Source organism: Trachurus trachurus (genome assembly GCF_905171665.1).
Source record: "Trachurus trachurus genome assembly, chromosome: 22".
NCBI classification, from domain to species: Eukaryota; Metazoa; Chordata; class Actinopteri; order Carangiformes; family Carangidae; genus Trachurus; species Trachurus trachurus.
Genome location: NC_139907.1, coordinates 21017275 through 21030670, shown reverse-complemented (window position 1 = coordinate 21030670; position 13396 = coordinate 21017275). Strand labels below are relative to the sequence as shown.

Below are 13396 nucleotides of genomic sequence, written 5' to 3'. Positions count from 1 at the left end.
AAAAATATTATTAGAATGTCAGCAGACCTTGAAGTACATTGGCGAGACACTAAGTGTTACCCAAGCTGCACCTGCTGCTGTGTCATCCACAGATAACGACAGTGTAAGTGGTTGAAAATAATTGCTTGAGGAATGTTGTTTTCCGCCCGAACCTACACTCTGAGAAATAATAAACTATAAGTTGTTACATTCGGCATTTCTGCGAACTGATGAAGAGAAGTGATGTTATCTCGCTTAAAAAAAACAATAATTGGTGAGTCTATCTGCCTCCTCTCACACACACACACCCACATACACACACACACACACACATTTAAACACACACACACACACTGACACACACTGACACACACATTCAGGTCTGACTGACAGAGCACTTAGTCAGAAGGAAACACCCAGACAAGGCTACCAAACCATGTAGTCATCAGTCTTGAACAGAACAGACAGAAAGCGAAAGACTGCGAGAAGTCGTGTAGGTGTGTATGTGTCTGTGTGTGTGTGTGTGTTGGTGTACAGTTTGTGTGCAGGAGGTGAGAATTAACCGACTGAAGCAGATGTGCTGCATCTCTTTTGTCCAGACTCGGAGAACTAACCGACACACTTAGAGCCTTTATCACTTTGATGTCCCCTTAAGGGAACTGGCAAGAACCCCCCCCCCCCTCCCTCTGATCATGCCTTTTATGTAGACACATGTATGCTTATACATGTACAAATACACATGTTCAGCCGCACACACATGCGAACACACCTTAAATGTCAGACGTGAGTGCGGATGAGGGCTTTGTCTCTAATGGGAGGAAGAGATTTTAATGTAACTATCAATGCACCAAAACTGTGTGTGTGTGAACCAGCATGTATACATTCTGTGGTTTTCTCCCTGGCATCTCTACAGAGTGGCCTAATGTGAAGTAATGGCTGGATTTGAATATTTTATCACTATATAAAGGGGGCAAGGCAGACGGACCAATATGGATTTTGCCCGTCCTTTCTCTCCACTGACCCATGGGCAATATATCTTCCCTCAGAGGCTGACCCATGGGTAAAGTTTCCTCTCGTTTACCGCTCTGTCCATTTGTTGGTGCCCACCACCACCACCTCCCCTCCAGCCTCTCTCTACGAACTACATATTAATATCTAGCTTTGATGCCCCCCTCCCCTTCCCTCCCCTCCCCTATAACGCACATGCATGCAGATACATACAGGCGCTTAGACAATGTCTGACCAGAAGCAGGCTCTGAAATCAATCTCCTTGCTGTCCAACGTCAAAATGCAGCACTGAATACGTTTTTTTTTTTTTCCCCCTCACATACACACACACACACACTGATCAACTGTTACGTTGCACTTTACTTGTGTGAGAAAGAGAAAGAGAGTCAGTCATGACTAATATGTCTGAGCAGAGACAGCAGTTCTGTTGCTGCTCTCCAGCTGTTTGTTTTCCCCAGCAGTAGGATGTGGGACGCCAGAGTGTGTCTGTGTGTGCACGGCTGCGCGTATGAGTCCACCCACCGGCCCACCGGTTTGCTCCGTGCCGTTACTCAGGAACATGTCCTGGGCGGCGGACACACACCCCCTCACACACACTCGGTAATATCTTTTTTATTCACGCACACATGCATGGCGGCCAGTCTGCCTTCTCTTTAAACTGTGATGGAAGGAATGAAGGCCAGTGATTTAACTCTCTCGCACACACACACCGACACGCACACACACAGTGCCAGGTCCAGTCTCCATCAGCCACATAGACACTGCGGCTACTGTCTGTTCCAAGCCAGAGCAGGGGCGGCCAGGGGAAGCAGCCCTCCAAATATAGCCCCTACTGTATATGTGTCCTTGTGTAGTTATTAAGAGATTTACACCACCTCAAACGGCTGAGGTCAGGGAAATGATACATCCCACTGCTCTCTGGTTGGAAAAAAAGACAGACAGGCAGGAAAAAAAATGATAATTGGTCAGTTTTTCTGTGGCCAGTGGTAGTCTAAGATGAATTGGCTGGCTCTTTAGGGATGAAAGTGATCATTCAACTGCCCACAAACACACACACACACACACACACACTCATACACTCATACACTTGAGCCTAGCAGTGGATCCTGTGGCCCAATTCCAGCTGGCAAGGACACATTACATTTGGCGACACACTGTTCATAGCGTCCAGCAGGGGGTTTAGTGGGCTGTGAAAAGGGGATTTTTTGTTTTTTTAGGGGAGCAGAGGCTTCATTAGAACGAGGCTTGGAGCTCATTAACCCAGAGACCACAGTCACCGTTTACACCACTAATCAACTGAGAGGCAGCTGAAAACTTTTCCTCCTTTATCTCATGTCATCTAATTTTTAACTGTAGCTATAAAAAGTCAACTTTTTTTTTCTTTTAATTTTGCATCTGTGTGAAAAAGATAATAAAATCCTGTTTACTTGTATATTGGGGTGAGTTTGAGTTGAGGCGTTAACACTTACTCACTGTTGAAAAGTTTTAATGACTGTCTCTAAATCATCAGAGTCAGAGCCTGGAAAAGAGAATGTGCATCCTCCTGTTAACCCCGGTGTTAATACGCTCTCTTTGGCCAGTTGACCCCGACGGTAGCCACAGCGTTTCTGCTCCGACCGCCAACATTTGACTTGTATCTACTCTGCCGGGCCAGAGGCCAGAGGGGTGCAAGCGCTGCACACCAGCCCCTTTTTTCAGAGGGGTTTCTGTGGTCGGATTAATATTTAATGTGTCAGGGTGCACTTAGGAAAGAATGCCCTTGTTTTTCTCTCTATGATATCATAACCACAAGATAGAGCTGGGAGATGGGGGCCAATGCACACATGAGGCCTAAACAGCAGCGCTCAATACGCACCCAGACCCGAAATGGATGCTAAAGGTTGTAGATTTACTAGCCTCCTCTCAGAGTAGCGGTCGCATCATCTGAAAGCATTATGGAGCTCTATGAAGAACGAATAAAATGCTTGATATAAAATGTCTGGTATTAACGATGTAGCGAGAGGCGATGGCTGTGTTTTGAAGAAATGGGTGTGCCGTTCTCAGCCCCGCTTTGTTTTCTGCAAGTGTGTGTGTGTGTATTTCCTGATAGTGTTCTATCTCTGCTGCAGAATAACTTGAAATGTTGCTTTGCTCTTTTGCCCCAATTCTTTTAGGCGTATGAAAATGGGTTCAAGTGTAAATGATTTGAAAAGCGTCAAGTTTTTTTTTCCTTTCTTTTTCTCCCCTCCCATCCCCCGATGAGATTGCAGTCCAGACCAGACCACATAAATGGCAAACTACACTGAGCCTTGCCCAGCCTTCCACCTACAAAAGCCAGTATCAGGTCAACACACAGACGGTGTTTGCTCAGTAAGGTGACAGCCGGGCCTTAAACAGGGACGCCGCAGCTCTATGATCACCCAGCACGACCCGCTTCCTCTCTTCATCACGCACTTTTTCCTGTCGTTCCCTGTCGGTTTGTCTCCGTCTCCATTGAAAGAAAGAAACATATGTTCGCGTCCAAAGGGAGACACATTAGACACAAGCTCTTTTTAGTGAAGGGCTGGGCGCTTTTTCAGGGGCAAAGTGAAACTCTATCTGGATGGCAAAGGGCAATACGTGCTTTGGCCTGAACCCAAGTCTGCTCTGAATATATTTGAAGTGTAAATATTTGTATTTGACGTATAAATGGACTTGATAGGCCCCTGATAACAGACTAGAATTGATTTGGAGAGCATGTATCACACCTAACACTGAAAACTATGTCTGGATTGTAAAAGTCTGTTAGTATGGTATAGGATTACTTGCAAATGTCTGGGCAGTGTAAGAAGCATTTCTGATTCCAATATCTAAGGGCTACAAAATGGCAGCTGATTTGAAATATTTATCTTTTTTGTTTTGTTTTGCTACGCCGCTTTACTTCAGTAACCACAACTGAAAATGCATATACTGTAGCTCTCCTTTTAGCCGAGGGAAGCCCAATGTACTGAAAGTCGTGTTGCAAAGTTGTGAACTCAGGAGTGGCATCCTCATAAAAAAGCAGCGTGATGTGGAGCGGCAGTTGAACATATGTTGCAGCGAGGCCTACTTGCCTACATGCAAACTTCCGTTTAACCTCAACAGACACTGGGGACGTTTCAACATCTGTTGAGCAAAAGCCTTGTACACCTGTCTTCCTCTTCCTCCTCTCTAGCGGACCTGAACCCCCCTGTGTTTTCGTTCCCACCCTGATTCTTTCCACCACGTTCTTATATACTTCCCTTTTCAATCTATTACTTGCGTCACAGCATGGCTCAGAAGGCATCCCTAACAGCACACGCGTTTGGGCGCCATGATTCCCGTTGCCACCAATCACACAGTTGGGTATTTACAGTGGGGCAAATCAAAGTTCTTGTTTTGAGGCTGACCCTGAAGGATGTGGGTTTTACCCTTGGCTGATGATTGTGGCTGTCTCGTCTGGGCCTCCGTGAGTCGATGCTTGCCGCACAGGCATTGCACTAGTTTACACTCATTTACATAACACTCTCATAATACTTTCAGTATGAATGCATTCAGTTTTTACGACTATATCATAACCATGGATTAGATGAACAAGCTGTTTGGACATAAACATAGTTGTGAGTTAAAGTGTTATTCATCAATACGGCTGCAATGAATACAGTGGCAGAGTTGTTGTTTTTTTTGTTTTTTTTATGGAAATATTATTCCCATCTAAGCTTTCAGGAGGAGGTCACCAAAAGTTTTGGCACACTTTATCTGTAGTCCACCCTCTGTGGCAACAGCTGCGGGATCATCTGGTCCCTCAGGCACATGCATCAGCCTCTCTCTGGGGACATCAGCAGTGTGAAAATCCCCCTCGCAGGCCTGAAAACAAGCTGCTCACAGCGGAAGTTGCTACATGAGACTGTTTGAGCAAAGAGCACAGCCTTCCTTTTCTGATAAGGGGATAAAGCTATTTGCGTGTGTGTGTGTGCAACAGAAGCAGTGCCACACAAGGGCAGCCCTACAGCCAGGCAGGTTGAGGCAGGCAGGGCGAGGGAAGGGGTGCCAAAATGAGGCCCAATGCACCCGGATTCTCTAACAATACATCAAGGCCCGTAGCATGTTCACAGCAATCATCTCTCTTTTGTCCCACCATTTCTATACTCTGTGTGTGTGTGTGCGTGCGTGCGTGTGTGTGTAACTGTGTAACTCGGGAGTTGAGGCATGTTGGGGGTGATACGAGCGGGGCTGTTTTCAGGCCTTTTTGGCTGCTTGCCTGCAGACTTTGTAGGTTTCCCAGTGCTGCTGCTGCTGCTGCCGCCGCTTTGGCCTTGTCGAGCACAGAAGGCCTATTTGGCTGCGGTGACAGATCATATTAGAGCAATAAGCTGTTTTGAGTGTGTTATTTTAGCTCTAATGTTGAATGGGGTTGTTGTGCATCTTGTTCTGTGTGTGTGTGTATGTGTGTGTGTGGTAATCAGGTTGTTCTAAGCAGCGAGATGCTGAGGGAAAGGTGGGGGCCTCACAAGACTGTGGGAAAGGAAAGCAAGCCGCCGCTGTCACATACATCAATGCGACGCCAGCAGATGTGTCAAACGTCTTTGCGTTCACACCTCTGTGCATACTAGCTCACTCACAATAATGTGCAACAAGCACACATTTGCCCCTAAACATGCACCCGTGCAGTTCCACAGAATGACAATTGATATTCCAGGGTGGTCAAAATAAATGTGTGAAATTTGAGATGTGTGAAATTTCCACTGTGTAGACATGCAAATATTTTACCATCAGTGCTTTCTCTAAAGTTATCACGCCGTTAGTGGAGCGCTGCAGTAATGTGGAAGGGTTGTAAAGATTGACCTCTGCTTCTCTGTGATGTTTGCAGCTTATTTTGAAGAGCCAAGGCTTTCCTCAGTGTTTACCCACAGGATTACAACCTTCTCTGCTTCTGGAACCGAAAGAAAGATCTTGCTACACCTATTATTTGCTCACTGTTTCTAACCATTAAGGTCTGAAGAAATAAATATCGAAACCACAGGGTGGTGGTACGCAGAGTCTTTTCCAGTAACCAGCAGGTGCCTTCTTCCCACAAATTGCCCCCCTCCCCCTCCCCCTCCCCACTCCTCCCTGTCCCCACTGCCCGAACACAGAAAACGGTTTATTGTCATAATGCAGCGGGGGAGAAAATATTCCTCCACTCATGGGCCATTTATTTTTCTAAATGCAGATCGGAACTTTTATTGAATTACGGCTGAAAGGTCGTAATGGCTCCCTCCTGTATGGGTCAGTGTAAATAAGGAAGAGTGAGCACATACAGAGTGGGCATTTTACTTCCCTTCATAGGTAGGTAAACAGGAAAGACGCTTGGCCGGTGAGTTTAGAGGGGAGTGGGGGGGGCAGTAGGTGGAATAGGAGCAGGAGAGAGCGGGGTAGTAGCGCCGGCCGAGCCTCTCAGTTGATTCTCAGAAAATGTTTTCTACTTGCATCATCAGAGTGAATTAAAAGCACTGTCTGGGGCGTCTGTAAATAATTTTCGTAATTCCTACTGTGTCCCGCTGTTCTATTTGGCGTCAGCAAATATAGGGTGGAAATTTTTGTCTGAGTGGAAAAAGAGGGGGCATTTCACCCCGAGGCTATTGTGCGTCTGCTTCTAAAAGTCAACTGGCCCCGAGGAGACGACACTGCATTTTTTCAAAAATGTTAGACAAAGTTCTTCTTTTTTCCTGTTTTTTAACAGAAACTTGTGCAGTGGCGCTGCAGCGACACGCCGCAGAGCAAACAGAGGCAGCAAGAAAATAGAAAAAGTGCCCGTATTAGACTAATGGCTATATTTTCTTTGTTTATATCTCAGTTTAGTTGAGGTATTTAGACTAATTGCGTCTGCTTTCACAGAGAAGCTTAAGTAAAAAAGCCTAAGCAGGATTACCAACAGCTGTGCATGTTGGGGGGGCTCTCGAAGGAAGTTGGCCTCAAAGCTTCTAGATGTGGTTAAGGTGGTAACAGTGGTCAGAGAGCCTCCATCTCAGTCCTTTATTTACCTCCCACAACAAAATTTGATTATATTACAGATGCTTTCATGTCTGTGCTATCACACGTTAATGACTCTGACAACAACAGTCCTGCGATCACTCATATCTCCCATAAAAAGACTTACAAATCTCTCACAAAATAGTCAACCATAGAGTGTGTGTGTGTGTGTGTGTGTGTGTGTGTGTGTGTGTGTGTGTGTGGCTGTTATGCGCAGACATCCGGCATCACTACTGGAGGAGACTGTCCTCACCCGCCACCAATCACAAGCCTCAGACCTCAGAATGTGGCGAATGTTTTGTCCCGACACACGAGTTCCTCGCTGAAATCAATCCAGTCCTATTCATTTTTGCACTGCTGCATTCCAGTGGATTTATCAGTTGACCAATATTTGCTCTACTTCTAATCACTGCAGCCAAGTGTGACGCGGCTGGAGCGACCCCCAGGGAGGAGAAACGCCACAGTCGGCAGCCTCCAGTCGCTGCAGACGCCAAACACTGTCATTTCTGTGGAGAGGACATAAAATCTCCTCTTTATCTGTTCTCATCTGTCTGAGTGGTACTGAGGCAACTGTCTTCTCTACTAAATCATGAAGTAGGTGGTCATGAGTTTGATTGTTGAGGCGAGCCACAGTTTGTGTGTCTGTGTGTGTGATTATGTGCGTAGGCCTCCATGTCTCCAGGTTATACATCTGGGAGTCATGGTGAGCCATTAGCAGTCAGGAAAGCACCCAGCGTCAGACATGCCACTGTTCTTCCCCTCCCCTGGCACTGATACACCTGTAGGCCTTTCTTTCAAAGACACCCATCTCCATTTTCAAACATCAAAGTTGCCTTTGAGAAGAGCAATTCGCACCGAGGGTGAGCCTTTCATGTGATTTGTGGAGCATGGGCGTGGCCCGTGGGGCCGACTTAGAGATGGATGCACCTGGCAGGTGCATGAGCCGAGCACCCACACACGCAAATATACACACAACAACGCGCATGCTATCTTTTTGTTTACTTTACAGAGAGACTGCAATATCACAGGAAAAATAACACAGCAAATGTCATTGTTTGTCTATTTGCATACTTTGTACAGTCTGTGTGCCAAATGCAAATAGAATCAACCCGCCAACTCCAACAACCACCCCCATCACTGTGACCCCCCCCCCACCCTCCACGCCTGCCATTCTCCTCCTAAAGCAGTGTGAACACACCCAGCCGAGCAAATAGAGGCAACAAAACACGACAGCACTTGTGTGATTTTGGTGGATGCCTGGGCCCATGAGTGGGAAAGTGTGTCAGGCCTGTCTGAATGTACATGCACATAACCACAAACTAAGTTTCTAACTTCAGTTTCAAAATCATTCTTGCCCAAATTGTATTTTGTCTTCATGTTTGCAGATCTGCAGTGGCCTTTTTTTTTTTTTTACACATTTTTACACAGAGTCATTCAGTGGAAATGTTGTTTTGTTGTTGTTATGTTTTTTTTTTTTACATGTTCACACATTCAAATACCGACATAGTAACCATTTCCTCCACCTTCCTCCCCACCCCTACCCCCATGCTGGATGTATTATTTCTGAACAGTATTTCACAAGCTGAAAATATTTCCGACCCATCTTCAATCCGTCTGACCTGCGATGAGTTCATCTTTTCTTTCCTGGGGACTGATTTGTCTCAGGTCAAGAGATACAGAAATACTAACAGCCCCTCCCTCGTGGGTAAATAGGCTGCAGCTGATGTCATTTATAAGTGAGAGAGTGAGAAGGGCACCAAAAATAAAGTTGTGGGATTAATTGAGACTAGCCCTGCAGGGTGCATCAAGTGTGTGAGCAGAGTTGCAGAGGCATCTGATACCGGCAACAAACAGGGAGGGTCTTGACACTTAAGTCATCTGCTCTCTCTCTTCTTTTTTTCCCCCCTCTGCATTTCTAACTCAGCGTGTGTTCACTTGCTGTTAGATCTAGCATGTTGTTACGGCTTCTGCTCAGACAGATGTGGAGGGAGCGTTTTCATTAACAGTTGCAACAGTTGTGTTTCCAGTTTGGCCTTGACAGAAGTTTAATAATGAAGAATGAGAGACAGAGCGGTGGTGGGGGTGGGGGTGGGGGTTGAGGGGGTATGGTGACGAATGCCGGATGTGTGATGAGGAAATCAGAAGCTAGGAGGACAAAAATACTTAGCTGAACATTTAGCCTACTTTCTGTTCAGGGACAGAATGCCGTCTGTGTTATGCCCATTTGTGTGTGTGTGTGTGTGTGTGCGAGTGAGAGTGAGTCACTTAAAAATACATCGGTGTGCATGTGCTTGCTCATCTATATCTTTCCTACATCTCAGGTGTTTTCAGAAAGCACAGTGTTCCTTGTTACATCGCCGAAGGCAAGCTACTGCTGCAGTCCTGTCCATCAGGTTCTCCTGACTGGATCAGTAAACATTAATAAAAACCTCCTCCCCCGTCGGTGCCAGCTCCCGCCGCTGCTCGGCTGGCAGCCATGCAAATGCAGGCCCTGCACAAACAGCCTGTAAAGCCCGGTGCAGACCTGCCCCGCAGCCTGCCAGCCTGTGGACAGGTGAACGCAGCACAGCCAAGTCTGGCTTCAGGCTGTCTGCACTCTATGAATGCTAAAGCTGAGATGTACAGGCAGCATTGTGTGGTATTGTATAATGAAGAATAGGAGGGGATCAACGCTGTTTTGGGATATAACTGTCTCCGAGGATGAGATTGCTAATGAAAAAATGCAGTTAGTTTTATGCGTTGGCTACAGCGCCTCTCTGCTCTGGCTCCAAATCTACAACTGCTATAATGTGGTGCCTTGTGGTTAGAGAAGAATCTGATTATTTTTATGGTCCTAATAATGTCTGAATGGTTGTGTGTGTTCCTGTGCTTTGACTGTGCTGTGTCATGACTAGTATTATACTCTCAGAATGTGCCTTACAGGGCCTTTATCTCATCTCAAGTAGACTTATATCTCCAGTGATTTCTATTTTTAATTCTTCAAAACACTCATTTGGCCTGAAAAGTAATCTCAGTCTCAAATCTGACAGCTCAGTCAAACCAATTTAATCAACAACATAAATATGTCATGTTTCTAAATGCTTAATCAAATTAATCAGAATTAGCTGGTTGAATTTCCTGGTTTGGAGAAGGATGAATTTTCACAGCAGAGTAACTATCATTTATATCCCAGAGAAGCTTTGTCCCTGTGTTTTCTGCCATTTGAACATTAAATGGATGTTGATCCGAATCAGACTCTACTGAAATCATATTCAGAAGTTTATTTTCTGTCATTCTACTGTATGAATTCCCTCTCAGCTCTGTGCAATAGAGTTTAATGGAGCCCTAAATTCCTCCTGCCCTATATTAAACTGTGTCACTTTATAGCACCCAGCGCCGGTGTAAAAGTAGCACGGCCACTCTGACGCCTCAGCTGAAGCTGTAACATGTTGACAGACAGACGGGAGACAATCTTAATAACGTACACAGTTATTTCCAGCCGAGACACTTGCAGATGCACATGAGCATGCATTTATGCACAGGCGTACAGTTCTCACTCTTTTTTTCTTCTTTCTCTTAAAGCAAAGAACAATCAAATTGAAACTATCCACACACACAGACACACACAGTGTTGTATTATTATCTTGTCCCTCCCTCCTTTGCAGTCACTGTTCTCTTTTATACCTCTGCAAATAGCCTGGCAGGAGCAGGGGGGGGGGGGCTTGAACCCCTTTCTATGTGCCCCTCGGCCCCCTCTCTGCCAACGTTTTCCCCCTTGCTACCACTCTCTCTTTCCCTGCTGTGGACTGTTTTGACTGGGCTTAAATCCTCCCCGTCCCTAATGTCCCCCCTCCACCAGCAGCTCCCCTCTATCTAAGACCCTGCTCTCTAGCAACATTATAAACACCAGGTAGCTCATGAAACCCTATCCATCTCGTCTATCCCACCTTGCGCTCGCAAAAAAAAAAAAAAATCATGCATGTGTGCAGTCCTCAGCGACTGACTCATCAGAGCAGCGCTGCTCACCATCACCACCGTCCCTCACACCAGCAGCTGTAGAAACCACATGAGAATGGAGCTGCGGCTGGACGGTGGCGCTCTCGGCTTCAGCACGAGAGCCTCCCTGCTGCCAGGTCCAACAGTGGCAGAGTCTGCAGTGTGTTAAATCAGCGAGCCACTTATGTGGTCGGGCAGGTAGGACCCCTCTGGCCAGCACTGGGGAAGGTAGAGAGGAGGAGGAGGGGGAGGACTCTACTGAGCTGAGCCACCTGTGGCTTGGAGACTCACTCAGCTCCTCTTAGTGGTCTTGGGTTATGCCTTAATGTGCTTTACAATTTCCTCTGACTAGGTCCGTCTCTGTGCCCATGCTACACACACACACACACACACACACACACACACACACACACACACACACACACACACACACACACACACACACACTACACTGCTGTGCTTGTGAGTACAATATACTCTCCTCCATTTAATCTCTAGAGGCTTACCATAACCACTGCAGGCCTAACCCCAGTCCCCATCTAGTCTTAATTCTAATCTCAACCCCAAAACCAAGTCTTAACCTCAAAATAAATCTTGTGCAAACCGTATTTTTGCACATGACCCCGCGAACAGATTTGTGCCTCCACAATGTGACGAATTCATGGCACGCACACTCATATCAGACTACTCCGGCAGCGCAGTTGTTTTAGCATGTAGAGATACTGACGCCCCCGCTTTCACAACCAGGAGTAGCTGCTCGAAGTGGCTCACATCACACCACAATGCGTCTTTGCAAAAAACAAAAGTAGTGTTGGTGTGTGAAACAGAGAGCGTGTTGGTGTGGATGTATGTGTTTACGTGCGTGTCTGCGTGCGAGCGTCTATACTCACTGCGCGGTTCCCGGGGTCCGTCCACGGTGACCTTGATGGCGCGGTGGTAGGTGGCCACCTGCGGCGGTCCGGTGAAGACGGTGATGGTCAGAGTGAAGCTCTTTCCTGCAGCACAGCGACATGTCCGTCAGATTTATGGACTAGATTTCACTCTATGAAAAGGCCCTTTCGAATTATCTGTAAAACATTTTTTTTATCCTTTTGTTTGCAACAATACCTCACTTTGTTCAAGCTCAAATCATCACCGGCTTTTGTCCCGCTCCAGCCTTTGATTAAAAAAAAAAAAAAAAAAAAGAGGAAAGAAAGGAGGCCGGAGACCACCTCTTTTGATGGCCTGGACTGTGGGTATGATTTAGATTATTGAGAGAATGTGTTCCAGATTATTCGAAAGGGCTTACAGCAATAGTTTATTGTTCAACAAGACAGGATCTTGCTCCCATCTGCATCAAAGTCCGTGGAGGGGAGGGGAGAGGAGGGAGGGGGAGGCTGCGTCAAGCAGCGGTCCGGTGCTCGTCCCCAGCAGCTCAGAGAAAGGCATCTCTTGTTAAAAAGAGACTGCGTGGGAAGAAAAGAAAAAAAAAAGACGAGGAATCCTCGGGTGGGGTAATTGACTGCAGAAATGAAAGGTGGGCCGCGTTTTTTAATTTGAAGACTGGACCTATTTTTCCATTCATCAAATCGGTTTATTTATTAAAGGGAAGGAAGAAAAAGGCCGAGAAAGACTCTGAGAGGATTGATAGAAATGTGTGTTTCAGATGAACATGTTTGTGATCAATCAGGTGATTTCATTTATTTTCAGTTCAGGATATTTGGTTATGTTGCTCTGAAAATTTAGATGTTTTGATTTTCCTCAATAGGCTGCTAATACGCCGCAGCAGGCCTATATGCATTAACCACAGCATCCTGCAAACAGGCCCAAAGCTATGTCATGTTTTTATTTAGGGCAATTAAACGTAACACCTCGTGAAAATCTAGTGCGTTTAGTCCGCGAGCACTCTGGTGGCTCGGATTGTTTTTGACAGATTTGCCCCCGGGGCACAAATTGTATAAGGTGTTTTTTTTTTTTTTTTTAAACCAGCCCACAGATTCACATGACATGGATAATTATTTGTAGGCTTATTTCCTTAGATTAGGAAAGTTAGACTTTAGTCACATCGCAGTGACGCAGGCCAGATGTTTCGGATGACACTCATGGACGTCAGTTGGCAGAGTGTGGGCACTCGCCGTCCCCGCACCTAAATGATTCCACACTTGCGGTTTTTGTCTTTATAATATGCAGCAGGGCCCAGGCCAAAGCTGACAGAAAAATCATTTAAAAGCTATATTTTAAGGAACATCATGGATACTCGTTTCCTATGTGTGCGTCTGCGCAACATTTCTGGTGACCTGGACATTTAACAATAATTCACATTCACAAAAAAAAAAAAAAATCCGCTGGCAATTGTCAGTTAGACTCAGAAATATGATCCATAATTATTATTAGGCCTAATACAAGAGTGTTTCCAAATGTTGCTGTAAATGACATTACAGACAGATTATCTCAGTTATTCTCTCTC

General features: G+C 45.9%; 1 protein-coding gene across 1 annotated transcript in view; it reads right to left on the bottom strand.

Annotated features, from left to right (window-relative positions):
* Nucleotides 1-13396, bottom strand: part of runx3 (RUNX family transcription factor 3) — a 38243-nt gene that overhangs the window by 14611 nt on the left and 10236 nt on the right. Inside the window, exon 4 of the mRNA XM_083998001.1 lies at nucleotides 11841-11945. Within this exon, the coding sequence (XP_083854127.1) occupies nucleotides 11841-11945 (105 nt within the window). The remainder of the gene's footprint in view (nucleotides 1-11840; nucleotides 11946-13396) is intronic.